The 27,610-nt window shown below is 42.9% G+C and overlaps 2 protein-coding genes and 1 long non-coding RNA gene across 4 annotated transcripts; 1 reads left to right on the top strand and 2 right to left on the bottom strand.

Annotated features, from left to right (window-relative positions):
- Window positions 1-211: 211 nt before the first annotated feature.
- Window positions 212-6,804, top strand: pgam2 (phosphoglycerate mutase 2 (muscle)). Its single transcript, XM_079523744.1, has 3 exons — window positions 212-713; window positions 2,280-2,460; window positions 6,614-6,804. Exons 1-3 carry the CDS (start codon window positions 297-299, stop codon window positions 6,781-6,783), a joined length of 768 nt encoding a protein of 255 aa, XP_079379870.1. The 5' UTR covers window positions 212-296; the 3' UTR covers window positions 6,784-6,804.
- On the bottom strand, window positions 3,887-4,541 carry LOC306940183. The gene is made up of 3 exons (XR_013791992.1): window positions 4,377-4,541; window positions 4,069-4,303; window positions 3,887-3,995 (listed from the first exon to the last, which is right to left on the bottom strand). It is a non-coding gene; the product is annotated as an uncharacterized lncRNA (long non-coding RNA).
- Window positions 6,805-15,014: 8,210 nt separating the features above from the next.
- Window positions 15,015-26,806, bottom strand: LOC306939180 (syntaxin-2-like). Of its 2 annotated transcripts, none has more exons than XM_079523710.1 (11): window positions 26,581-26,806; window positions 26,170-26,241; window positions 25,878-25,977; window positions 23,850-23,924; window positions 21,107-21,180; window positions 20,012-20,120; window positions 19,092-19,165; window positions 17,837-17,974; window positions 16,795-16,905; window positions 15,667-15,777; window positions 15,015-15,499 (listed from the first exon to the last, which is right to left on the bottom strand). In XM_079523710.1, exons 1-10 carry the CDS (start codon window positions 26,650-26,652, stop codon window positions 15,688-15,690), a joined length of 915 nt encoding a protein of 304 aa, XP_079379836.1. In that variant the 5' UTR covers window positions 26,653-26,806; the 3' UTR covers window positions 15,015-15,499; window positions 15,667-15,687. The 2 variants fall into 2 exon arrangements, with proteins under 2 accessions (XP_079379836.1, XP_079379835.1); XM_079523709.1 differs by having other exon boundaries at window positions 15,015-15,358.
- Window positions 26,807-27,610: the final 804 nt, after the last annotated feature.

The following is a 27,610-nucleotide window of genomic DNA, read 5'->3' as shown; positions in this document are numbered from 1 at the left end:
CTATTTTTGGCTTGATCCACGACCTCTGCCCTTCCCAGCCAGGACACCAGCCGACTGGACACCACCAGAGGTGGGAACTCATTGGCCGAGCCTGGTTGTCCGTCATACGATAAGGGATCTTCACTGGAGGAAGCTCCCAGAGACGCGTCTGGTGGGCGGGCACGGTCACATTCCAGCCAGGCCACTATAAAAAGAACATGGTATGTGGGGCTCAGTGCTCACTGTTGGTCAGGGAGTGTGTGCGTGTGTGTGTGTGCCTCTTTGTGTTCGGTTCAGGGTCAAAAACGCTGTGAAACATGGCTGCCGCCCACCGTCTGGTTATTGTGCGCCACGGCGAGAGCTGCTGGAACCAGGAGAACCGCTTCTGCGGCTGGTTCGACGCCGACCTCAGCGAGAAGGGCCTGGAGGAGGCCAAGCGCGGCGCCCTGGCCATCAAGGAGGCCGGCATGAAGTTCGACGTGTGCTACACGTCCGTGTTGAAGCGCGCCGTCAAGACCCTGTGGACCATCATGGAGGGTACGGACCAGATGTGGGTGCCCGTGCACCGCACCTGGCGCCTCAACGAGCGCCACTACGGCGGCCTGACCGGCCTCAACAAGGCCGAGACGGCCGAGAAGCACGGCGAGGAGCAGGTGAAGATCTGGCGCCGCTCCTTCGACACCCCCCCTCCCCCCATGGACGAGGGACACAACTACCACAAGATCATCAGCCAGGTGACTTAGTGAACCCATTGAGAACTGAGAGACCAGATTCTAACAAAATGTCTTCTAAATACTGACAGTTTTTGGAAAAACCTGTGTTTATATGTCAGTGGTGCGCAAACCTTTTCATGTCAAGGACCCCCAAAATTATGTACTTTGGCCACGGACCCCCATCTTAAAATATGTTGTTCCAGGGACCCGCCCAGAAGCAAAGTTTTGAGTTAAAAATGTTCGATTTGCACACACTTTCAAGATTTAAAAAAAATAGCAGATCTACAAGCTTATAGCACGGCACGCTATGAGCTTGTATCTTGTATCTATTTTTCAACAGCTAAAGTTTTATATAAAAAGGCAGATGCACACCTCAACAGGTTGGTGACAGGTATATTAAAAAGGGTATCTTTAAAACAAAGAAAAGGACCCACACACTGTCAGAAACTTGCCATAAATGTCCTTATTTTTGGCAAGTTTCCGACAGTGTGCAGGTCATTTTCTTTGTTGTAAAGATACCCTTTTTGAACAGCCAAAATAATGGTTAAAAGCTAAGCTGACATAGATGCATGGTTAATCACTTGAAAATCTGAGGAAAATACATTAGAAAAAGCAGATGTACAAGCGTGCACACCTGCCATGAATTTGTGCACACCTGCCAATTATTGCCTACGATGACATCCCCCAAAAAAGAGACGCCACAGATAAAGTGTTTAACTGGAAACAAGGGAAAAGATATTCCAAACTTCATTAGAATGTGTGACTCATAGGATTAGATCAATTGCACACCCCCACCTGACCTAAATGTCTGAACGTTCACAGGATGAAAAATGACTTGTCCGATGGGCGATTAATTGTTCATTATATAACACCCATGTCTAAGAACTAAATGACACTATTTAGTATGCAAAAACTAATTTGGAACTTTGTTGAACGATCCAGTCCAGTTAGCCATCTCATTCATCACAATAAAGTGCCACACAACCCACCATTTGCTCGCTATAGTGTTGATTTCGTAGACGAAAACTATGACGAAAAATGTTCTTTTCACTGAGGAAAACTGAATAAAAACTAAGCTATGATGAATAAATAAATAAATAATAAATATATTGACAATGTCGTCAATAAATAAAAACAAAAATGTTAAGGAGGGCCTGGAGAAGAGAGAACTAAAAGACAAGTCATTTTATGCTTGGTTGCATGCTGATAGCAGATCTACAAGCTCACAATGCATCGCGCTGCAACGCATTTCAGCATGCAACCAAGTCTAAAATCTAAAGTCATTACAACACCATCAAGGCCTGCCAAAATACATTTCAGTCCACTAAATCAACTGCAGATTCAGTCAACTAAAATCGTATATTTAGTCAACTAAAACCAGATTAACACGAAAACATTTCAGTTGACTAAAATTAAACTAAATGAAAATGTATTCAAAAGACTGACAATCAAAATTTGCTGTCAAAATCAACACTACACACAACCCACCATTTGAAATGGTGGGTTACGTAACGTTTGCAGCTGTCACTGTATTGCAGTGACCATTCAATGCGCTTCTGTTCTCTCTCTGCTGCTCCCATGCACCAGTCGAGGCGTTACAAGGACCTGAAGGCCGGTGAACTGCCCACCTGTGAGTCATTGAAGGACACCATCGCCCGCGCTCTGCCATACTGGAACGACGTCATCGCACCACAGATCAAGGCCGGCAAGAACGTCATCATCGCTGCCCATGGCAACAGTCTCCGTGGCATCGTCAAGCACTTGGAGGGTGAGCACTACTGTCAATATCCACTTTCACTTCTGCTTCACTAGATCTCAGATCCAAATATTGTACTTTTACTCCACTACAATTATTTGAAATCTTGGCCTTTTGAAAATAGCAGATCTACAAGCTCACAGCTTGTAGATCTGCTATTTTTTATACATTTGAAAACTTTAAATGGGACATTCCGAGTACTTTTTGATGCCAATACTTTTGTACTTTTACTCAAGTACATTTTTAATTCCGACTATTTCTATATTGCAGTCTTGATACTTTTACTTACAGTAAAAAAAAAAAACTTTTTCCGCCACTGCTATAAAGTAGAATAGAGATGACATACAGAGGAGAGTGGAAAGTAGAACGGGAATAAGGACATCCTAGGCAGGGAATAGATGTATTGATAGACCTTTGCATTGATCTTGAGGGAAATTCAGCTGCAATAGCAGCACTGCAGTGAGGATGAAACGGGTACCCGTGCCTGGGCTGGTCAGATGTACAATGTATAAGTAGATACCTGTGCATTTGCCAATACAAAAATAAAAAACAGCATATAGATAGACTTAAGTGCACCTAATGACACTTGGACAAATTGGGAATATATCATGTGCGATTTATCACCAGTAAAATGGGCCTGTAGTGGGTATGTATGTAGGGTTATTATGTATGAATGCATTAAATGGTAAATGGTGCATTTATATAGCACTTTTATCCAAAGTGCTTTACAGAGACTGTGCATTACATTCACCCATTCACACTCCGATGGCGGAGGAAACCATGAAAGGCATCGAGCTCATCGGGAGCAATTAGGGGTTCAGCGTCTTAATTGCTCAAGGACACTTTGACACTAGCTCTGGGGGAGCCCGGAATTGAACTGGGAACGTCACGGTTCCCATCCGGCTGCTCTACCGACTATCGGCCACTGCTGCCCCATTACAGGGGAATCCAAGTTAAAAGGTCAAGGATGTCATGTTTCAAGAGGCATAGGCTATGCTGTCCCGTGCTCCAGGAATGTTCACATACAGTACGACAGACATGATAAGACGCACGCACGCACGCACGCACGCACGCACGCACGCACACACACACACACACACACACACACACACACACACACACACACACACACACACACACACACACACACACACACACACACACACACACACACACACACACACACACACACACACACACACACACACACACACAGTTCCCCAGTTTACACAGAATCTAAAAATAGCATGGTGACTCGTCCCGAGCTCACAGACAGTGGAGAAGGCCATGACCTTGGCTCCTGTTTCATGCACGACCTTTCTGCAGAAAGGTTATAGGCAAATGTCTGCACTGTATGCCTGACTGTATGCTCAGTCTCAGAGATACAAAAGGATAGCCTGACATGGCCAGACAAATATCACTCCATCATTAGTAGTGATGGAACTTCAGACTAATATTATTGCGCAGATATTAGTCTGGAACTTCTGTGTGCAAGATTTATTTCCAAGGGGCGGTTACAAACAGATTCCACGTCACAACATAAAAGTCTCACTTTGAATAGTGGGCTCTGATTGGTCACCCACAGTAGAGGCTAAGGAGATGCTCTAAAAACAACTCAACACCTCGAAAGAGGAATAGTAACAGACAGTGATTCAAAATGATGTGTGACAGGCTCAGTTGTAGGACAGACATAGAACTTAAAGTTCTCTTTATTTCCACGTGACCACACACTGCTTGCCATGCCTTTGTACCGGTAATGTAGTTAGTAGATAGACGCAAGCCAAGGAAGCAAGTAACAGGAAAATACATCCGATACGTCTGATACAGGATCTGTAATGACAGAGACAGTCTCTGCCTGTGACTACATGTGTGGGGATGACTGATTTATCCTGTGTGCATTAACCCAATGCACAACAACAGGTAGTCACACCTGAGTCCAATTAGTTTGACCCGGAGCATGTAAATCCATTTGTGATGCTGTTTCTCGTCACGTGTCGTTGACACGTGACTAGGGGTGTAACGATACATTCCAGTCTAATTCCAGTGGTGGAAATTAATACATACATTTGTACTCAAGTAAATGCTAAATTCCGGACTTTTTGTACTTTTACTTAGCCAAAATAAAATAAATAAATATCTTAGTTTTACCAACATTGTTCATGTGAAAGAGAATCGCTATGTAGCGCCTGGTATCTGGGTGGAATGAAATCCAGCAGCAGCAGCAGCAGCAGGAGGCAGCAGCCCTCGCACACACCGCTGGCTTACCGCCCGCGGGGTGCATGTGTTTCACGGGTCTGCCCAGCAGCAGACCTCGCTCGCTGCTGCTCGATTCCACCGGGGAGAACTCGGAGGAGGGGAGGGATCCGACAGAACCTTGGATCCACCAAATCACTGATCTCCTGGGCTGGTTACATTAACTAGAATTCGACTGGCCTTCGGCCGGTCTCACTCTAGCACCACACCATGCCATTCTGGTGGCCAGTGTACTGTACCAGGCTGTACTGTAGCATACCGCACTGTACCGTACCGTAACGTGCCGTGCTGTGCTACACTGTACTGGACAATACTGTACCATAGTGTACCGGACAATACTGTACCGTACTGTACCATACTGTGCCGTACTGTTCCATACTGTGCCGTACTGTACTGTAGCAGACGGTACTGTACTGTACTGTACTGTGCTGTACAATACTGTACCGTACTGTGCCATACTGTGCTGTACTGTAGCAGACTGCTATACCATATTGTACTGTGCTGTACTGTACAATACTGTACTGTACCATACTGTGCTGTACTGTACTGCTGCACCCTGTGTGTGTGTGTGTGTGTGTGTGTGTGTGTGTGTGTGTGTGTGTGTGTGTGTGTGTGTGTGCGCGCGTGCGTGCAGTGACACGGGGTGTGGCCTAAATTGTGATGTATTTTGCATCACCGTGAAATGTTGCGCAATAACATGTACAGTAATATGTGTACACTATGTTGCATGAATGCAACATAGTGCGTTATGTCTGGACAGGCATGCAGTAGGTGTTGTGCATGGAGAGATTTGTGCAAACAGTGTGGTTTTGGTAGGAGAAGACGAGCAAAGGCCAACGGATTAACGGAGGCACACGGCTTCAATTAGTGTGGCAAGATATCGTTCATGTGAAGTGGTTTGTTTGTGCTTATTTGTTGAAATGGTGGAAGTCGCTATGGTGAGTGACAGTGGCGTGCACAGACATTTAGAGGGGCAGGTGCTCAAGTTAAAAAAGGGCAACTTGTGCAGCGCGTGGAACCGGCCGGTTGCCTTAATCCATTTTGGGCGGGAACCCCTTTTGGTGTTAGCATTATGTTATGCTTTAGCTATTGAAAAATAGCAGATCTACAAGCTCATAGCGCGCCACCGAGTGGCGCGCTACGAGCTTGTAGGTCTGCTATTTTTGAAAAATCAAAAAAAAGAAAGAAAAAAAAAGTGTTTTTTTTTTCGTTTTTTTTTTCCAAAAGGGCACATTGCCAAAAGGGCAGGGGGTGCTCTAGCACCCCCTAGTGTCTATCTGTGCACGCCACTGGTGAGTGAGACCACCGCTGGATGACCGTGGCTGCCTATGCCTGCCTGGCGGGTTGTAGCGTGGATTCTCGCTGGCCGTGAGAGGCGCAGAGCTGTCGCTATATGATCAGATCATTATAGCGATTTTGATCATTACAATGAATAAGCGTGGACAAAGTAGTTACCATGAACAATGCTGTAGTCGTAGTGGCTGAGGCATTCGAGGGCGAATATATATTTTTGGTGACCACGGGACTCTTGTGATATTGTGATTATGCTACAGTTACCTTAAAAAAACACGTCACCTCAATTTCATTGTAACTAAGATATTTGATAGAAATTCATAATTGTTTAATGCCATATCTAGCCATTATGAGCGCAAATATAGGGACGTGTCGGACACCAACCCATAGCCTGAAGTGACATGGCTCGATGGGAGGAGCCATATTTGAATCTGTTTTGCAACACCTCTCATTTCTGTGTACAAACACTGAATGTTGTTGATATCTCAAAAAAAAAAAACGTGAATACTTTTTTCCACCACTGCACACATAGCCAGCTGTATGTACATGCAGTGTGTGTCCGATTCTAAGCAGAGCTTTCTTTCTTCCTGCTTGTCTCTTGTCTGTCCGGTCTCTCCAGGTATGTCCGACGCAGCCATCATGGAGCTGAACCTGCCCACAGGAATCCCCATCGTGTACGAGCTGGACGCAGACCTGAAGCCCATCAAGCCCATGGCGTTCCTGGGCGACGAGGAGACGGTGAAGAAGGCCATGGAGGCCGTGGCCGCCCAGGGCAAAGCAAAGAAGTAAAGAAACAAAGAAAAAACAAAAAAACTAGAGACTGTGTAGCTCCCACTTCCCTGAACACGTCCATCTTGTCTATTCCCAATCCTGTCCATCTGCTCCCTACACACGGCAAAATCAGGAGTGTTGTTTTTAACTCTTGCGAGAGTACAAAATGCATCCGAAAAGGGTTCATTTTTTGGACCCGAGCTCCTCCCACGCTGGAAACAAAAAGGACCCCCAAACAAAGGGTTCGGGTTCACACTCCCCGAGTTAAACTTAACACTGGTTTGTGCTGTGTGCACTATAGTACACAACCCTCACCAGCGGTCCATTCCATCCTAGGTCATTGCGGATGACAAAAAAGGCCAGCTGCAGCTACTTTAGGCTAGCTAGCCTACTGTTTTGATGAAATGACAGAGTAACGCTGTTCCATGTGTGGGATAGAATGAATGACCTGTCGGTTCAAACAGACGCCCTATAGCACTACCTCTCTCGCTCTTTCACCTAAACACAAATACTCACTTTACGGTGAAGCACAGCCCGGGCAAACAGGCTGTGCCCTGATTTGAGGATGCCATCACTCTGATACAACCAATAAAGAAACCAATTTTTTGTCTATTTCTGTTTGTCTATTTCTCTCCCTATGCGCTTACTGTAATTGTACATACAGTACCGTAGTTTGTCTTTCTGTGTGTTAAATTGTAATGTCATCCTTATCACTTTAGTCTATCACCCTTTCTTATCTGTTCAGCAAATCCTAAATGTATTAGATACAAAGCAGATCATCATATTTTTTTGTTTTGATAACATGATATTTTACTCTGAAGCATGCCTCGTGTTTTAAAATGGTGCATAATCTTAGAGCAGTGTGGTTCCCAAACCTTTTAGCTCAAGACCCAAAAGAGAAATTGGACGTTTGCCCGCAATCCAAACTACAAGCTCACAACACGTCGCCTCGTGCCATTGTGAGCTTGTAGATCAGCTATTTGCACTACTTCCTAAGCCTGTCTCCAGTATGAGACTTAAACTGTCTCCATTGAGTCAAATTATTGGTTTAGGAATGTGTTAAAAACAAAGGCTATGGCTATGGTGTGTGTGTGGTTGTTTTTTGTCTGTCCAGGGACAATTATTTGCTAGCTAAGAGCAGAGGGATGCTGTGTAATCACGTCAAGAAAGGCAGACAGAGAGAGACACTAAGGTGTGACCGTGTGAGAGAGAGAGAGGGGGGGGGGGGGGGGGGGGGAAGAGAGAGAGGGGTCATTGGGTTCGACATGGCACTCTTCCTGTGGTGCAGTCAATGTGGAAAGCCATGGTAATGCTAGAAGGTGCAGAGGAGGCCCAACTGACTGTGACTGTGCACTGCCCTCCAGTACAGACAGAGGGCGCTGTGTATTATATGGCGCAGGGCCAAGTCTATGCTTAGCCAATCTGAGAACCCATCGTCCAAAAAGAAAGGAAAACAGCGCCCTCTTTTCCAGTCTGTCTCGAGAGACTAATGCTCTACTAATGCTTAGCTAATGCCAGTGTGTTTGCTTACTGCTTACAGGGAAACCCCGCCCACGCCGCTCAGCAGCCCTGATGACGCAGGAAAACCCAAACCAGATCACAGTAGCGAAAAACGTCTGCACGTTGATCCATTTAAGAACATTAATCCATTTGACTTCTAAAAAAAAGACACCAGTCTTTTAGGCCAATTAATAAATGATATGCCACCCACATTTTAATATTATGGAGTATACATTATTGATGGTCTTCATTGTTTCTCTTCTGGCTTGATTGCATCCTCCTGTTAATTATCAAACAATTGTTTGTATTATTTACACTGGAAAAAGGAGTGTAAGTGTGGATATTTTGTCCATAAAGACACACACACACACACACACACACACACACACACACACACACACACACACACACACACACACACACACACACACACACACACACACACACACACACACACACACACACACACACACACACACACACATTGCAGCAATATTAGAGACCTTAATTGCCAAATGTTCAATCATATTCGAATCATGTATAGTAATTACTTAAATACCGTTATCTTTTAACATTTTGGACCAAATGGACAATTTTACATAAACTCTTCCTCAGAGCCCATCCTCTCAGAAGACACCACTGTGGAGTGAGAAAACATTGACCTTCAGCACAGAAAGGTTTTGCTGTGTAATTCCCTTCGACAGACGTACCACGTGCAATAGAATCACATTAGCCATTCTGTTACTATTCTGAGCACTTTTGTCAGCACATGATTGCATCAAAAGGACATAAAAATGATTGGTTGCATTGAACACTAACAGCCAGTGTTGGGGAGTTAGTAATATATTACTGTAATATGTAATATATAGTTTTTTTTGCGTGTGGGGGTGCAAAAGAAATATGTAATATATTACTTTGTTAAGTATAATATAACTTTAAGGAGTAATATGTAATAAGTAACATATTACGCTCTTGAGATGCCATACACTGCATTGGACACTAACAGCATAAACAGACATTTGGATGCTTCGGGAAAAAAAGTCCAGAGAAAGATCTTGATATCAATGACTATTGAAGGTTACTCCCTCTTGCACAGGTTTTCATTTAAGCAGGAGCCAGATATAGTCTATCTCTCTCTCTCTCTCTCTCTCTCTCGTATTAACACACAAATCCATGTAGCCTATACACTTCGTTGACTACTAAAGTCCCCTCCTTTCTTTCCTCTATAACAAATCTCCCGATCTACAAGCTCATAACACATCACTGTTGCGATTTCGTTGTGAGCTTGTAGATCGGCTATTTTGCCTACATGCCCAGAATAGGGATGCTAGGCTGTGGAGAAAATCCACCTTATTTGTTACAATGACAAACTAATTTGTTACGATGACAAATGAAAATACCTCACCCTCACATGCTTTATTCTTTTTATTTTCAACATTGGAAAAGGCATCACAGTGTACAAGCAAGGCTTGAAGCCTGATAACGGTGGCAGCACCAAAAATAGCAGATCAAACTCACAAGGGAGCTTGTTATGTAAATGGTCTATATCTTGGTGTGCAACACCATCACACGACAGAGTATACTGTATAACTAAACATAACATAGCTGAATTCACAATAGACAAGTGACGTCATCTCTTGTGGAGCTGCACTGTAGAAAACCTGTATGAGTTTCTTTTTTTTGGTGCAAAATCCGCAATGCAGAATTTGACTGAAGAAAAGACAATATTTCTCTAAGCGGATTGTTTGAAATATTATTAGACCAATATGCTAATGGGATCGGTGGAGCATATCAACTGGTCAGTATTGGATACTTTATGACACCTCCTTGACTTGATGGGTCCATTAAGTTTGTACGTTTTTGGCATGGAACACCTGACTGGGTTACCCTTTTGCATGTGTTTGGTCTGACGTACTAACAGTCCAACAGGCATTAGTCCGACACCCTAAACCCTAAACCTAACCTCACAGGAAGCCATTCATTAGTTCTAACCAGCCACGGGTTAGTTTTAACCTTCCACGTAAGTCGGGAGCCACGGTGAGTTGTAACCGGTGACAGTGACAGCACAGACACAGACAGACAGAATATTCTGGCTACACTGCAGTGTTTTTATGTGTTTCCTTATAAGCAATTGATTAATGTACTCGTGACTCGTCCTCATATTTCGATGAGGGCTTCAGTCTGGCTTATTAGCCACTGGACGGCCTGCAGCTTGGATACCGACCCTGAGGATTGAGGGCAACAAGCCTCTGTCTCTGCCTCACCGTCTGAGGATCGAGGGCAACAAGCCTCTATCTCTGCCTCACCGTCTGAGGATCGAGGGCAACAAGCCTCTGTCTCTGCCTCACCGTCTGAGGATCGAGGGCAACAAGCCTCCATCTCTGTCTCACCGTCTGAGGATCGAGGGCAACAAGCCTCTGTCTCTGCCTCACCGTCTTCTGTCAGATCATCCTCAGACGGCTTCAGAGGTAAGCAGAGAGAGAGAGAGATTCTAAGTCTATTAAGTAGTATGGGAAAGTCACTGTTTACAAGCACCGTCATGGTCACTCTAGCAAAGTGATTGATGCGTGTCTGTCTGTCTATAGCCCTCACGTGTTTGTGTGTGTGCGCACTCCATTGTGATGATAGACAGTAGTCATTGTTGCTATAGTTTGTTCAGTATCAGCCTCTGGGATTTCCTTGTCTCTTCACTCCAGTTATTTAATAAACATTTAGTATGTACATGGACCAGATATGAACACAGAACATATATTTTCAGGGCGGGATATCAAGCGTATCCAATCATAGAACTCAGCTAGAAATGCACTCTGTCGACCTCCCAACTTGCGCATTGCACACAAGTAGGTCATGTATGGCCTACTTGTGCGCAAGCAGAGCACACCATGAGGTGCGCTCACCACTGCTGGTACGACTGCTGCTCTGAGTCCTAAAGCTCTCTGCTACTGTCTAGGTTTGAAATACAGCAGTGGTCAGTGGTCCCTCATTGCCCGGTGGAGTACACCGATACACACATACCCAGCCGATACATACCCCCTATTGACCTATACACATTTTGAAACGTACTTTAGTTACGTCATCAAGAACAGTGGTTTCTCATTGGCTGGTGGAATGTACCGACATACATACACAGCAGATCGCTGTTCTTGGTCCCTGATTGGCCGAGCGACGCCACCGACATACATACTTGGTCCCTGATTGGCCGAGTGACGCCACCGACATATGCAGCCGATTACAGTACTTGCGTGCTCTGCTTGCGCAAGTAAAAACAAGTGAAATTGGAACTGAATAAAAATAATATAGGGAATGTTTTTCTCATCCCGATTGGATAAAATTGGTATCCTGACCTGACAACGTATTTTCTGTATATTAAAGAGCTGCAGAGATTGGCACAGCACTCTTTAGCTTTGACCTTTAAATAGAACATTTTGTAGTAAACAAAAGATATCACACCCTTTAATGTAAGATGCCACATTGTAAGTGATCATTACAGTTATTAGTGCAAGGGTACTACATTATTATTCACGTTTATCCAAGTTTATCTAACCCACATAGTAAAATAGATATTCTCACTCAGACTTGTTTTTCTTAGTACAGCTCTCACCTTAGCAAAGGCGAAAACTGTACTTTAGGTACCATGTTATGTAGACAGATGCCAGGTCATTCATTATTGACCTGGTGTTTATATTTTCAATGTGCAGGTTACATTTTCTTTGGATATTCTACTGTTAGACTGATTGTGGTTCTCCAAGTGGTTTACTTATGATCCTAGATGACTATTTCTATGCATTTGATGTATTGCCTTGTGTTGTCCTTGCTTACTGTAACTGTAAATCGCTAAGAATGTCTACTAAATGTTTGCTGTTGTGTTGCCGTTGTAACACTTCATTTCCCCCCCCGGGTCTTAATAAAGTATATATTTATCTATCTATCTATCTATCTAAATGCCTAATTGTAAATTGACAATGGATTAATTACGTTGTGAACAAAATAACTGCTGCTGTGCTGCTACACTATTACAAGTGCTGCTGTCACTACTAGCAGCCTACTACTGCTACTAGAAGTACTACTAGTACTGTTGCTACTTGCTCATGATTATATTTTTGTCTTTTTGTCTTTTCTAGTATTCCAGGTGTTGGCAGCCTGTCCAGATCGGCAAGTGTGATTGCAGACAGAAATGGCATCTCCTTTCGCTTGTCTGGAAGAGCAGCTCACCACAGTGCCACGACACCTTTAAACATCCTGTCGTGCTGTCGTACAGCTTCTGCAAAGACTGTCTGCAGGAGTGGTGGACGCAAACATAGATATATATAAACACTAGATGGCTCAAGGCGGAGTTTCTGACGTCGTTCACCCGGCAGCCATCTTACTTCGGGGCTACAGTACAGTATGTTCAATGGCAGCTCAAACAGAAACAGTCATAACTCGCTCAAATCTTGACGGATTTACAAACGGGTTGGTTTATTACAAACGTTGTCAACGTGGCTATGATTCAGGACACTTATGTGCTTAATTTATTTTTTTATATGAACGTCGTATAAAAGCATATAAGTATGCGGACGTCTCTGACGTTTATAACAAACCAAACCGTTTGAAAATCGGTTGAAAATTGAGCAAGTTATGGTCATTTAAGAGTACATGCCCCATAGACACAATGTTATGTGTCCCGAGGTAAGATGGCCGCCACGTAACGACGTCACTCTCCATTGGCCAACAGCGCGGGTGAGCTATCTAGAGTTTATATATATCTATGGACGCAAAGACCGATGCAGGAGTGTCCCGTCTGTAAGAAGAGGACAAAGACCTCCACCAGCGAACCACTGGCCACTAACCTGGTGTTGAAGAACCTGTGTGAGAAGTATCTGGAGGAGAAACGCAGAAGTGCCTCGCCGGTGAGCTCGGAGAACCTCTGTGCACAGGGAAAAGCTCAGGCTCTTCAGCCGGAACGACGAACAGCTGGCGTGTTTCATGTGTGTGTGATTCGTAAAAACACGCCGGACACAAGTTCTCGTACGTAGACGAAGCGTCGGGGCGATTCAAGGAGCAAGTGCAGGACTCCTTGAAGTCTCTAAGGTTGAAACTGGAGGTCTTTAATAAAGTGAAAACAGAATGCGACCAAACGGGAGGTCACATCAAGCTTCAGGCCCAGAACACGGAGACGCGGATAAAGGCACAGTTTGAGGCATTATGTCAGTTCCTGAAAAATGAAGAGTCGGCCAGGATCTCTGCTCTGAGGCAAGAGGAGGCACAGAAGAGTCGGAAGATAACGGAGAGGATTGAGGAGCTGAACAAGACGTCAATGACGCAGGGACATCCGAGGACCTTCTGAGAGCCGACGACCACGTCTCGTTCCTGCGGAAGTACAAGACGACGATGGAACGAGTACGTCTCACCCCCAGCCTCTCTCAGGAGGAGCGCTGATAGACGAGGCCTAACACCTGGGCAACCTGGCCTTCAGTGTCTCGGACAAGATGAAGAAGATCGTGTCCTACACCCCTGTCATCTTGGTCCTCAACACCGCCCATGCAGAATTCACGATGATCTCACCAGTGTGAGACTTGACGTATTGAATCACCAGCTTCCCGACAACAAAGAGAGGTTCGACTGCATCTACTGGATCCTGGGTTCAGAGGCCTTCAGCTCAGGGGTTCACCGCTGGGACCAGAGGAAAGGCGACACAGGCGGTGAATCCTGGCGGCTGCGTAGGGACTTCGCAGTCCACTCCTCGGGTTCTACTCATGACATGTGATGCGAACCAACCTGAAGGCCATGTGTATCTCCTCCCACGGGGTAACTATATGGAATGATTTAGACAAGGACCTCAAGTACAGTAGAAATATAAAACAATTAAAATATAGACTAAACAAAATATTTGAAAGGTACAGTTTGGAGGAGGCTGTACAGAATGTATGAATATGGTAAAACGTACATATATATATATAATGTATGTATATATATTTATATATAATGTATGTTTATATATTTATATATGTGTAAGTATATATTGTAATGATAAACGGTAATGACAGTGATGTAGTATATTATTATTATTATTATAGTATGTACTATATATATATATATATATATATATTATAACGATATAAAACGGTAATAACAGTGATGTACTATATTGTATAGTATATAAAATATGGTGACATGGTATATATAATATGGGGGATTGTGTACTGTGATTGTGTTTTATTTTTTCAAGTTAATTGCTATGTTAGCAGGGGTAGGGCCCGACTCTGAAAATAAAACCGAACTGGACTGAACTGAAGCATAATCCTCGGAGGATCAGAGTCAGGCTGGACTGGGGCGGAGGAACTTTGTCTTTCCTTTATTTGCTGCGGATTGAATTCACACCTGCACCGAATCGATATCAAGTGCGATTGGAAGCAAAGCGAAACCCCCGTTTATTGGCGAAGTAAAATGTGGTTCTTTGATGCGCATTAGGATTCGAATGAGGCTTCACAAACAAGGTGCACTTTCCGACAATGTGCAGCAGGATTAGTTTTAATCGCAGTAAAGCTTTCTGGTGTGAATATGACCTTAGTTAGTATGTTTAACCAACGTATGCACTGCAATCTGCAGTGGGAACCCAACCCATGGGTCGCCTATAAAAATATGTCATTCCTGTAGCACCCCATTCGTTTTCACAGCACAGCATTTCCACAAGTCAGTCAGTGTTATTCTTGCTTCGTTCATCATCACAGCTGCTACATTTTACAATCAAATAACACAGGAGTGTTTCTAAAAAAAACATTATATTAAACTCAGACAAAATTACGAAATATACAGTAATGCACACATTTGGCATTGTATTCTATAAGTAGCCACACTTGAGACACAAATGAAAGGTGGGAAGAAATGTACTCCTCTTACATAAAGAGACAAGATACACTATTAAGAGACAAGATACACAAATACAACTCACTGTAACAAGTCAAAGCAACATAAAAGCTAATAAGGCACTATGTGGATAACGGATATTCAAGTTTGTTTGTTTTACATTCGGTGTGCAAGCTTAGCCTGGCATCGCCAGGCCAGAGCAAATGGAATTTCACCTGGCAGATTCATGCACTAGCAGGCTCACACTCTGTTTTGAGAAGAAGAAAAACAATCAGGAACTACATTGTCAGGGTTTCAGCACCATCTTCTGGTGGATAATTGATATTGTCATCATTTCCCTTGTGTCTTCTTTTAGTTAGTCAAGATGAGACTACACCCAGGTGTGGAGCTGCTCAAGATGACAGCTGTGATATTATATCAGATAATTGCTCAAGTTATATACTATTGTATAATTCAATACCTTTACAAAGGCATGCAGTACTTTTTTGTTCCATTAGAAGTTTTGTGCTGGATAATTTTGGCACAACAGGCCCAAAAGTGTTAGATTGTAGTTACCTCTGTTTGAGGTTGGTGGGTTTAGGCCTTGGGAAGGCCCACAGACAAACCGACCGCTAGAGCGATTACAGCGAGCAGGACCACAACCACTAGGGCAATTATGACATGCTTCTGCCGAGAGACAAACAACACAAACGGTTAGAATTTGCTGATAATGTTATTGTATGTAACCACAGAACAACACATATTACTATATTAGTACACACATTCACATTCACATCACATTAAGATGGCCAGAGACAGATGCAAGTGGAGGAACTTTGTTGCTGCCCTATGCTCCAGCCAACGTAATGGGGATAAGTAAAGTAAAGTCACATCACATTCTGCTTTGACAGCAAAATGTTTAACATTTCAAAGCAAAACGATGAAAGAAGAGGCAGTTAAGTCCAGTCCTTTTGTTTTCACAGTAATACAACTTTTTTAGGGAAGTGCCTTCAAGGCACTTCGACCGCTCATTAGTCCGACACATTACTAACCCTATCCCAAACCCTAACCCTAACTGCACGCGGAAGCCACGGGGTGAGTCTTTCTTAAAGGAGAATTCCATACTAAAATGCTTTCTTACCTTTCTTTGTAGTCGTTACATCCCCACCAAAGAGGTCCAGGTGTTATTTTGTGCAAAAGCTCCTTATTGGCTATTTCCCCTACCATTTTTTTTTGTATATATCCTGTATATATCCTTGGGATATTATGTAAATAATATCCCAAGCGGCACACTTTACTACTTATTTTGATGGAAATAAGCGAATTAGCATAACACCCCATAGCCCCATTCAATGCAATGCAATTCATTGAGGGCTTATGGTAGGGGAAATAGCCAATAGGAAGTTTTTGCACAAAAAAACACCTGGACCTCTTTTGTGGGGACGTAACGACTACAAAGAAAAGTAAGAAAGATAAGAAAGCATTCTAGCATGGAATTCTCCTTTAACCTGCCATGTAGTCGGACTAACGGGACGTTTGGACTAATGTGCACTAGTCTAGTAGTCCCCCTCTCGCTCACCGAGTAGACTGCACATGCGCTCTCATTATATTTGATACTTAATTTGTTATGTCAGAGGGCTGCTGATCAGGGGCTGTGGTAGCGGGGCTGTGGGACAACTTGAAGAAGCCGAGGTTGAAGCTTACCCTGCGCGCCCGTTTCTGGTAGACCACCGCTTTCTTGGTCTCTCCTTTGGCCTGGTCCACGTAGTCCCCAGCAGTGCTTACGTTCTTCTCAATGTTATTTATGACGTCTCCCTGAAGATTAGATTTAGGTTTAATATGACTCATTCCTTTTACAACCCCAGAGCTGATACCAGTCCTCCTCTTCTTGGTCCTATAATCATTGACCTTCAACCAGGGCAAATAAAGGCTGGGTATATAATAAAGATATAGATACACACAGCCTCTGGAACTAAATTCCTCATTTCGGCCTGTGGCCAATAAAACAATAAATACAAAGATTGTGACCATAATGTGCTCACCTTAGCGAGCCCACAATAATGCCCGATTTATACTTGGTGGCAGACCGGTGTAGCAGCATGGCAGGTTGTGAGCTTGTGGGGTGTCAAACTGGCAATCCGCAGGCCGTCCAATGCGGCCCGCGACATGATTCAAAATAAGTAAATGAACACCTCTAACGACACCAATTTGTATATGAATGACATACAGCAGGGATTCTCTCAAAGTAGGTGCTGTGGCACCTTAGGGTGCCTTGACGAAGTCCAGGGGTGCCTCAGAATGCTTTGATAATATTTGGAATTCATCAACGTTACCACTTAACCCTCTATGCTTAGTACAACGGACCCGAGTTGAACTGTACATTCTTTTTCAGCCCAGCAAGTCTCTTCACCAAGAAATTGAAGATATACAAGCTCACAACGTGACACATTGTGAGCTTGTAGATCAGCTATTTTTGGCGAATGTTCCCCCCAGAATCGGAATGCTGGGCTTTAAGAGGTTAAACGCCAAGCATAAAAGTTATTTCTTCAAGTCTGCCCCAATGGAAACAAATATTCTGTTTTCCTCGTGACATGCTATGTCTTTGGGGAAATTATTTACATATTCACATACTGTTAATATGACAAAAGGTGCTTATGAAGTATTAAGTAACATTGTAAAAGCAGGTGGTGCCGTGGATGAAAAGTCATTTACAGGGGTGACCTGAGCCAAAAATGTCACGTCTTACTTGAGTCTCTACCAACACGGCGATGTCCACAAACATCTCCTGCAGCTCTCTGATGTTGGTCTCCAGAAGGATGATGTCCTGGTGACGAGACTCGATCTCACTCAAGGCCTGCCGTGTGGTTTGTGAGTCTGACACCATCTGCACAGAGACATGCATTGTGGGCTGTGGTGTGTTCTTCTTGGAACCTTTTTATATTCGCATTGAATAGGCTATTACTGATCTCGGATCTGTCAACAGTAGTACAGAAATGTATAATATCCAGGGGTCATCGCCATGCTGGCTTGTGGTGGACATTTATGTCAAAGATTCTATTTTTGAAGAAAAAAGTGGAATGTCCGCACACGATATAGTTCTGCTCCCCGTCTTTTATTTCAACCTAAATACAACGTTTCGCCCCTCCGGGCTTTCTCAACTTGAGAAAGCCTGGAGGGGCGAAACGTTGTTGTATTTAGGTTGAAATAAAAAAGACGGGAAGCAGAACTATATCGTGTGCGGACTGCGGACATTCCACTTTTTTCTTCATTCAGTCATTTTTTGGGTCCAGCACCGTATTCTGAAACTGGGATGTGCATATCGTTTTCCTTCTTTACAAAATATTCTATTTTTGCCATGGATATACAAAATGAGTATACATAACATATGAAGAGCTAACCCTAAATTACAATTACAGGTCTGTAGCTCTGAGAGCGTACAAATGGAACCAAATGTAGGTCAATTATGGTGGTCCTTGAAAATAAAACGTTTCACAACCACTGTCCTAGAATGTGCCATACATAGTGTCATAGTATATCAGTGTCATACATATTCAGTCAAAATAAGAATATTACAATGGTGTTTAATCCATTGAGACCTGGAACGCATCCATGTCACGTTAGCGTTTAACCACATTAACCATTAACCCATTTTGGGGCGGGAACCCCTTTTGGTGTTTTAAACATTGTTATAATTTAGCTATTGAAAAATAGCAGATCTACAAGCTCATAGCGCGCCACCGAGTGGCGCGCTATGAACTTGTAGGTCTGCTATTTTTGAAAGATCGTTAAAATGTGCCTCAAATCTTTCCGAAAATTGTCATGATTTAGAAAACTTTTTTTTTTTAAATTTCGACGTCAGGCCTGAATGGGTTAAAAACAAACAACCTAAAATGTCCCTTGCCACGGGTGTATGGACATACAGTATTGATGATAATATAACATCTGAGGATTAAACTTTTATCAACAGGTTGATGGTCTGTGGTGTGGAAAATCCAACTGACATCAGCTGTGAAGACAGCAGGATTTCCACTGTGCAATAACTCCTCCAACTCTTCATCCGTGGTGATTTTACCAGCTGAATTTACATGGGGGAAAGAAATGTGTAAATGAGCAGGTTTTTTTTCTTTTTCCTCTATATTCATATACAGATTTAACGGAAACTTAACAACGGTAGGTTTAAAATTAGTAGGATTCATGAATTCATTGTGTTGCATATTTTACCAGCAGAAATCCTGCTTAATGCTTGTCTTTTTAAAAGCATACAGTAGTTTAGCCAGTGTAGCAAATAAACTTTAGCATTTAATATACATGTTTCAACAATCCAAGTATAAAGCAGTATGTACAAAAGGCAAAAAACGTTTAAATATAAACATAAATAGAGGGACATGCATGCCGTAATTAAGCTTAGATCTTTCAAATTCTTACATGTAAGGACATTTCAGAAGGACTGTATTCAATGTAACTTATATACTGAATATTCATCACTGACCAATCGTCATATTAACCACTATTGCTGCATCTTTCTCAACTACCCTAGCAACAGTTGCCATAGAAATGCTAACACACACACACACACACACACACACACACACACACACACACACACACACACACACACACACACACACACACACACACACACACACACACACACACACACACACACACACACACACACACACACACACACACACACACACACACACACACGTATCCTTTTGCAAGCAAGCTCATATTTCTCAAAGAGGGGCAGCGCTCTACCTCCCCTCCAGAGCAAACACTATGAAAGGATGCAGATGTACACAACAAAAGAAACAGATGGTAGATTTAACTGATGCTTAACTGCAAGGGAACAATGGGTGCGCGGTGCGTGCGTGCGTGCATGTGTGTGCGTGTATTGAGGTTGTATTTTCGGACTTACTGATTTCCAGTTGCCTCCGAATTCGTGCTTTACACTTTTCTCTGAAGGTGATTTGCGCATTGTTGTAAATTGTCATGACCTCCACAAATGACCGGGTCAGATCTGAGTGCTTGAAGGGGCAGAGAATGTATAGTTAGCTAATTACATTTAATTGGTTTTATTGTATTGTACAAGTAGCATTAAACTAGACATAACACTGCAGTTGTCTACCTCCGCCAACCAGTGAAGAATTAAGGAATTGAATAGATTTTTGTGGGCCCGTGGCCTCGACCTTTAACTTTGACCACCTACTTGAGGTCCTAGTGGAAAAGTGTGACAAAGGTCATTAAATTCCCTCAAGGCGTTCCTGAGATATCACATTGATTGATTGAAAATTGTGAGACAGACAGATCCTGACTGTCCAACCGAACAAAAGGTAGAGTTTTTCTTCTAATTATTCGTTCGGCCTAAAATAATTGAGTGTCGCAGTCCCGCCCCCTACCAGGGCCCAGAAAATGATTCCCCGTTCATTTTCTTCATAGACATTTTAAAAAGTATTTATTTAAAGACCATTTTAAGTCTCGTACAAAGCCAAATCGAGTTGTGAGAAATCATGACAACAAACACAGTTTTTTGGTCCGAACAAATAATTAGAAAGAAGAAGAAAACTTTTTTTTTTGTTTTTCTTCTTTGTAATTATTTGTTTGGTCCAAAATATTATGTTTATTGTCATGATTTGTCACAACTCGAGTTGGCTTTGTACGACGCTTAAAAGGTCTTTAAATAAATACTTTTTGAAATGTCTATGGGAAAAATGCATTGGGAATTATTTCCTGGGCCTAGCGTCGAGCCGGGTTGGCTTTGTCTAAGGCTTAAAGGTCTTTAAATAAATACTTTCTAAAACGTGTAGGGAAAAATGAATGGGAAATTCTCTTCCGGTGCTCTCGTCGTTCTGAAAGTGGGCGGTACTGTGGCGCTCTATTTTTGACGAATGTTCACCCTATAACAGGGGTTCATGTGGTTAAGTGAGAGAATGATCAAACCAGCAGGTTGAACTTGTTACCACCTGGCTGGTACATGACAGCAGAGCGAACACAGTAAAATGGAATGTCAGACCTGGTTCTTCTGAATACGCTGGTCTGCCGAGGAATTGTTTCCATTCTCATACATAGGCAAGCTCTCATGCATAGCTGAAAAAGAAAAAAACAATGTCAAAATATGCATTTGAACACAACAGCTAAAGCCTTTCTGCACTTAAAGGACCACTTAACCACTTTTTAACATCTCTTCATATAATTGGTCCTCACTAATGTTCATGATAAAACACAACCATTTTGTTCTACTCGGTCTGTGTCTCATAGGAGGGCTGTGGGCAGTTCAGACATCCGTCCACCAGTGACATCATCGTTAGGCAGATTTTTTTTTAAAACAAGATTTGTTTTAAAATATATTTAGATTTGTATTATCGTGAGAACGATGGCTTCCATTTTTGCATTGCAACTTTTCAGGAAAAGAAAGCCTGCAGTTTCTATTAGCTTGAATTCCCCATCGATGATGTCAATGGTGGACGGGTTTCTGAACTGCCCACAGCATTCCTATGAGACACAGACTGAGTAGAAAGAAATTGTGGTATTTTATCATGAACATTAGTGAGGACCAATTATAGGAAGGAGTTCAACACAGGCACCTTAATGCAATAAAGGATCATTGTGCGAAGGTCTCCAGTGGTGTAATGGTGTTTTTTTTTATTTTGGTACCACAGCGTTTTAATGGCGTCACGCGCACACGCGCTCCTACACGCACAGAACAGCAGACAGCTGACCGTGAGTCAACTCATGACAAGACCAGCATTAGAAAATATCTTCTTAATGAACTTAAAATTGATTAATATTATAGTTTACTGTTGTATAAATAGTAGTAGGAAACTTTAGGAACTTTTATAAATCTTCTCAAGGAATGCCTTGAATTAAAATGTGTATAGGCCATAATACAAAGAAAAACGACATCAACACACTGCACATGTATAATTGGATAAGGATAAACTAAAACAATGTTTTTCTAGCTCTAGTCTTGATTGCATTTACATCTGTTGCTGGAGGTGTAGGAGGCACGGCTGCAGTAGCATAACTAAAACGTTTGCTTTGAAGGAATCTTTTCTTACTCGGTGGAGGACGAGTAATGGAGTAAACGTACTCAACTGTGTTGCCTTTATGCAGTGTATGAGGACATTCATAGTAAACAAATGCTAATGATTTGATTTGGGTACTCGTACTCGCATGCACATCAAAAAGTATTGGTACCACGGCATGGTACTGCGTTCTACGAGAATGACACCACTGGATGTCTCCCTTGCTGATAGTGAAAGATATACAGTAATGTCTAGTTTTGGCTCGTGTCTACGTCAAAATAACATAACAGCAGCTTCGCCTCTTCAGCACATGATTTGCAAGTGAAAGTGCGGTGTGCCATGAACCCCACACACACTGCAGGAAGTATACAAAGACACGTACAGCGAGGACACTTCCTCCTTTTTACAGGCTTTGAAAGTGCAGTATGAACAACAAGGGACAACTTCCCGTTTCCAGTGTTAACTGTATTAAGCCGTGCACCTCAAACTGTGGTTTTATATGCGTGCTGCTGTTTTCATATATTCGTCTCATGTTTCTTTTGTAAAGGAATGCCCTACTTCGTCGGGTGACAGTCTCGCTGAAAAATAAATAAATCTACAAGCCGATCTACAAGCTTACAACACGTGTAGATCTTCTATTTAAGAATGGTTGTTTTCAGTTCACATTCTGAAAGTGGTCTTTTAGTGCAGTGGTTTTCAACTAGTGGTCCGGGGACCACCAGTGGTCCTTGAGGGGGTTCCAGGTGGTCCCCAGCTAAATGATGGAGAGTTGGTAACCAAATAAACCCTTGTAGATCTTTAACTCTTGGGGAGCGTCAAATTAAACATATTGTTAAACATCTGCATAACTTAATTTAGTCTACACAATTGCATGTAGAATAATTGTTATTTTGATCAATGTTTGCCTGTTATCTCTCCTATGGTACAAACATCAATACAGCATGGAATTGTGGACATATTGTCCAATGACAACAAAATATTCAGTGTTGGGTCTGAGAGGCTAAATCACAACAAATGGTACGTGGTCGGTGGCTCAAATGCCAAATAAATAATGGACCTTGATATGAAAAGGGTTGAAAACCACTGTGTTAGTGGATTTTATAAATGTTTAACCAAATAAAATAATTAACAGCTCCTGACTATATAATGACTACAGTGGATCCATTACAATACTTTTTTTTAAAGGTATATTCAGTGATTTGACTTAATTCAAATATCACTTATTTTTTCTTTTTTTCTGGATAATCCTCCCTACTATAGAGTGTGCTGACCATATAAGGAGTTCCTCCCTGTCCCCAGTGAGCCCCTGGGGTAAAAAAAACCCTAGTTTCAGTTTTGGTGGCGGGTGGCAAAACCTTCATCCAATCAGGATGAGAGGGGCCTTCCTCCAATCATGATCGAGTGGGGGCGGGCCTTGGTGCACATGCTGTTGGCCTGTTGCACTTCCCCCCACTGTAGAGCGTGCATGTGCACATTTTGTTACCGGGGCGGACTGGGTGGTTTTCCAAATCACCCAAATCACTGAATGCTCCTTTAATTAAGCATTTAACGGACATTTTGTTCATGACGACCTTTGCTGCATACGTCTCTCCCTGTCTCTTCCTCCCTCTTTCCTGTCCGTCTTCACTGTAACTACAGGCACAAAAGCCAAAAAAACTAATCTAAAAAAAAAAGTATTGAGAAAACACGATTGAAATTAGTTTTTGGTTGAAAGACAATATCTGCACATACATTTCAGCTTGGCCTGGACTGTGCTAGCGTTCTTCTTGATGTCATTATTCAGCTGCTCCAGTTCAGTTTTAGTTCCTGAAAGAAAGATTATTAGAAGGGGTGTAAGTTTGTTTTATTATTATTTAAGTGTTACATAGGCTATTCAAAATAATTAAAGAGACAAATCTATCTGATTTTCTGATCACCAAAAGCATGTTGTTTCTTTAGATGACACAACCTGTTGTACTGTGTCTGTCATTAGGTCTTGTCTTGCCAACACACCACCACAGTGAAAATCCTCAGTGCTCATCTATCCATTTGTAACTACTAGACCTGTACGTGCCCGTCACAGTCGGCCACCGGCCTACTTGGGAACGATGCAACTTGGGAACCTAATGATATACGTTGCCATAGCACCGGCTGACAGTTTTAACTGTCAGCCGGTGTCCCACATGGAGATCTGTGTATGTATGTGCCTGTGTGCCGTGGGTCCGACCGACTCGATACCTGGCACTGCACTCCCTGTGGGGGTGTGGAACGCGTGTGTCGAATGTGAAGTCGGTGGGTCAAACGGTTCTCGAGTTACATGCATTACAACTGTACACACACATACGCACGCACGCAGAGACGTGGTGCATTTATAGTAGGATGAATGTACACAATATAACAACATCGACCCTACTGGTCCATTTGGTTACATTTGTACACTCTCAGAGTTAAATTATCATTAAGGATTTTACTGTGTAGCGACAAGTGGCATTTGGAACATTTCAAGTCCAACCTCCTTAGGCACAAAAGCACTTAAAGGACCAGTTCACCACTTTTCAACCTATATCTTCATATAATTGGTCCTCACTAATGTTCATAACTTCATATTGATAAAACTAGACCTGTACGTGCCCGTCGCAGTCGGCCACCGGTCTACTTGGGAACGATGCAACTTGGGAACCTAATGATATACATTGCCATAGCACCCGTTTTAACTGTCACCCGGTGTCCCACATGGAGATCTGTGTATGTGCCTGTGTGCCTGTGTGTGTGTGAAGACTGCAAACTGAAAAGTGTACTTGGCAATCAATTGGGCCCACTGGCAGAGCCTGATTGGTTGAGCCTCAATTGGCTGAGGCAGAGGCTGGAAATTGCACAGGTGAATAGGCCCACTGGCAGAGCCTGGCCCATGTGAAAGGAGTTGGCCTCATTAGGCCCACTGGCAGAGCCTGACCAGAGCCTTTTGTGGTGGTTCTGGAGAACCGTGGGTCTGACCGACTCGATACCTGGCACTGCACTCCCTGTGGGGGTGTGGAACACGTGTGTCGAATGTGAAGTCGGTGGGTCAAACGGTTCTCGAGTTACGTGCATTACAACGTACACACACGCACACACGTACGTACGTACATACATACATACATACATGATGCGGCGTACACATCATGCACAGCAAAATAGTGCTAATTTAACCATGGAATACATTTTAAGAGTTTATTTAACACTTTCTCACGCTCTGGTCCATAGCATAGCCTTACTGCTCTTGCTGCCTTGCATTAAGGCTATGGAACTGATTGGCTTCCTGCCTCGCATTAAATGCAGACCAGCCTCTCCTCTGTAACGAAAATAAAAATAATGTTTTACCTACTCACCAATACAAAGGTGGTTTGTGTAATTAGAAAGCCTACTTTCCTTAGTGGACGCACTTTGAGCCCCCCACCATACACTTTTTGGCCAGAAAGGGATTTATTTTCACCGGAAGGAAAAATCTTCTCTATGAGGGTTTTCTCTTGGCAATATCGGTAGAGGGCGCAGTGGAGTAAAATAATTTTTCCCTTCTGGCCAAAAAGTGCATTTATACGTGTGGTGGGGGGCTCAAAGTGCGTCCACTAAGGAATGTAGGCTTTCTAATTTCACAACCAGTCTTTGTATTGGTGAGTAGGTAAAACATTATTTTTATTTTCGCTACAGAGGAGAGGCTGGTCTGCATTTCATGCGAGGCAGGAAGCCAATCAGGTCCTTAATGCAAGGCAGCAGTTCAGAGCTACCAGTGGCTCTACTCACTCTGTCCTGGGTTTGGAGCAGAGAGGATGACACTGTGTGATCTCTCCACCTCATCCACCTGAGAGGAAATCTTCTCAATGATGCCTCTCACCTCTCTCACCTTCATATGGTGGAATACATAGAACAACCATTAATAATGTTCATTTCATAATTCATTCCTTATTTGAAATTTGAAATTAAAAGTGTGACACACACACACACACACACACACACACACACACACACACACACACACACACACACACACACACACACACACACACACACACACACACACACACACACACACTACCTTAATGAAAAACTCTTTCATGTAGACATTGGGTGCCATCGTAAAGGTGACGTCATCCACTATGTTGCTTATCTATATTAAAAAATAATGAAACAGTATACAGACATTAGGCTACCTAAAGGATGTTTTCCCTCTCCAAAAAGTCATCCATGCACTGAAGGCCTAATCTTCAGTGAATAAATAAGACATCGAACGGGTGTCTGCTACGGGATTGTATCTATAACGGACGGTTTAACATATTTGAAGTGGCAGAGTGGCGTCTATTTTCGTTTAATACACGACTGCATAAAACAGCGATGATAATAATAGGCTATAATTAAACATACAACGATTGGGGAAGTATAGACTCGAGTCTAGTCAGATGAAAAGGTATCAGGGCTTCATTTGTCTCCTCGAAAGAACTCTACTCACGGCTAGAAGTTCTGCCAATCGATCCTTCATAACAAATCCATGATCCGACTGAGAGCGTGTGTCCATCAACATGGAAAGGTATAATCAGTCAGCGAGTTCAAAACTATAACTAAAAGTCGCTTTCATTTGTGGCGCTCGGCTCAACACAAAGCGTCTGCTCTGCAGTCTCACTCTCCCCACATCAGCGATAGGGCGACCTCACCTGTAGATGGCGAGGAGCGCACGTCGAACGCACATCGAACGTGAAGGCACGCCCCGTCGCGTCGCCCCCCAAACCATCCACAGGTTGGCACTAGTAGGCTACTAGGGACATCTGGGCAGGCCATGTAAAATTGGCTATTTTGTCCAAAATGTTGCAAATTGTTATATTTGAAAAATGGCCTTAGGTAATGTAAAGTATACATGTGTGAACATGCACGGTAGGCTACATCATTATACGACTTTAAGGGTCCTAATTCGTTCCCAATTCCATATGTAGGCCTACACCCAGAAGTCATGTTAATTGCTCATTTAATCCATCTGAAATGTCAAAATGATGCACGTTTGACTGTCAAAGTTTCCGCCTCCAGGAAGAAACCCTAAATACAAAGGGAAGACGTCATTGCACATAACAACCAGTAACCACACCAAGCCAAGGGGTCTAATGAAGTACTACTGTCACCTCAAACACATGAAAAACTGGGAAAAAATCTGGGTAACGTGAAAGTATCTGTGCCAAAACATGTTTGTATTTGTAAATGAAATGTATGGTGCAAAAAGACTACTGTATTTTTCTAATTTCTCCATCTACTGGACAGTTGCAAGTGGCCACCAGCAGGAGGAGCTCTTGCCCACCCTTTCTGGTTGCCGTCATGGCAAACACCATGAAGTAACCCCTTCTACACCTTAGTAACAGCCAGATCTGAGAATCAAAAGAGCTTTTACAATAACCTTACTATTTTGAATTCTGTTTGTGGAGTGTACCATCAGTGTCAATGTGTTCTCTGGGGGAGTATTGTTTGCCAACTGTAACTATGACCAACATACTTGA

This window comes from Electrona antarctica, assembly GCF_951216825.1.
Source record: "Electrona antarctica genome assembly, chromosome: 16".
NCBI classification, from domain to species: domain Eukaryota; kingdom Metazoa; phylum Chordata; class Actinopteri; order Myctophiformes; family Myctophidae; genus Electrona; species Electrona antarctica.
Note: the sequence above shows the minus strand (reverse complement) of the source record. Positions and strands in the feature narration are given on the sequence as shown.

Excerpts from the sequence above, each read along its gene's own strand:
- LOC306939180 (XM_079523710.1), bottom strand. The coding sequence starts at position 26,652 with ATGTTGATGGACACACGCTCTCAGTCGGATCATGGATTTGTTATGAAG. Across the intron at positions 21,181-23,849 it reads AGTCCAGGCCAAGCTGAAAT|CTATGCATGAGAGCTTGCCT; the intron begins GTATGTGCAGAT and ends TTTCTTTTTCAG. Across the intron at positions 20,121-21,106 it reads AGCGTATTCAGAAGAACCAG|CACTCAGATCTGACCCGGTC; the intron begins GTCTGACATTCC and ends TGCCCCTTCAAG.
- pgam2 (XM_079523744.1), top strand. The coding sequence starts at position 297 with ATGGCTGCCGCCCACCGTCTGGTTATTGTGCGCCACGGCGAGAGCTGC. Across the intron at positions 714-2,279 it reads ACCACAAGATCATCAGCCAG|TCGAGGCGTTACAAGGACCT; the intron begins GTGACTTAGTGA and ends CCCATGCACCAG. Across the intron at positions 2,461-6,613 it reads CATCGTCAAGCACTTGGAGG|GTATGTCCGACGCAGCCATC; the intron begins GTGAGCACTACT and ends CGGTCTCTCCAG.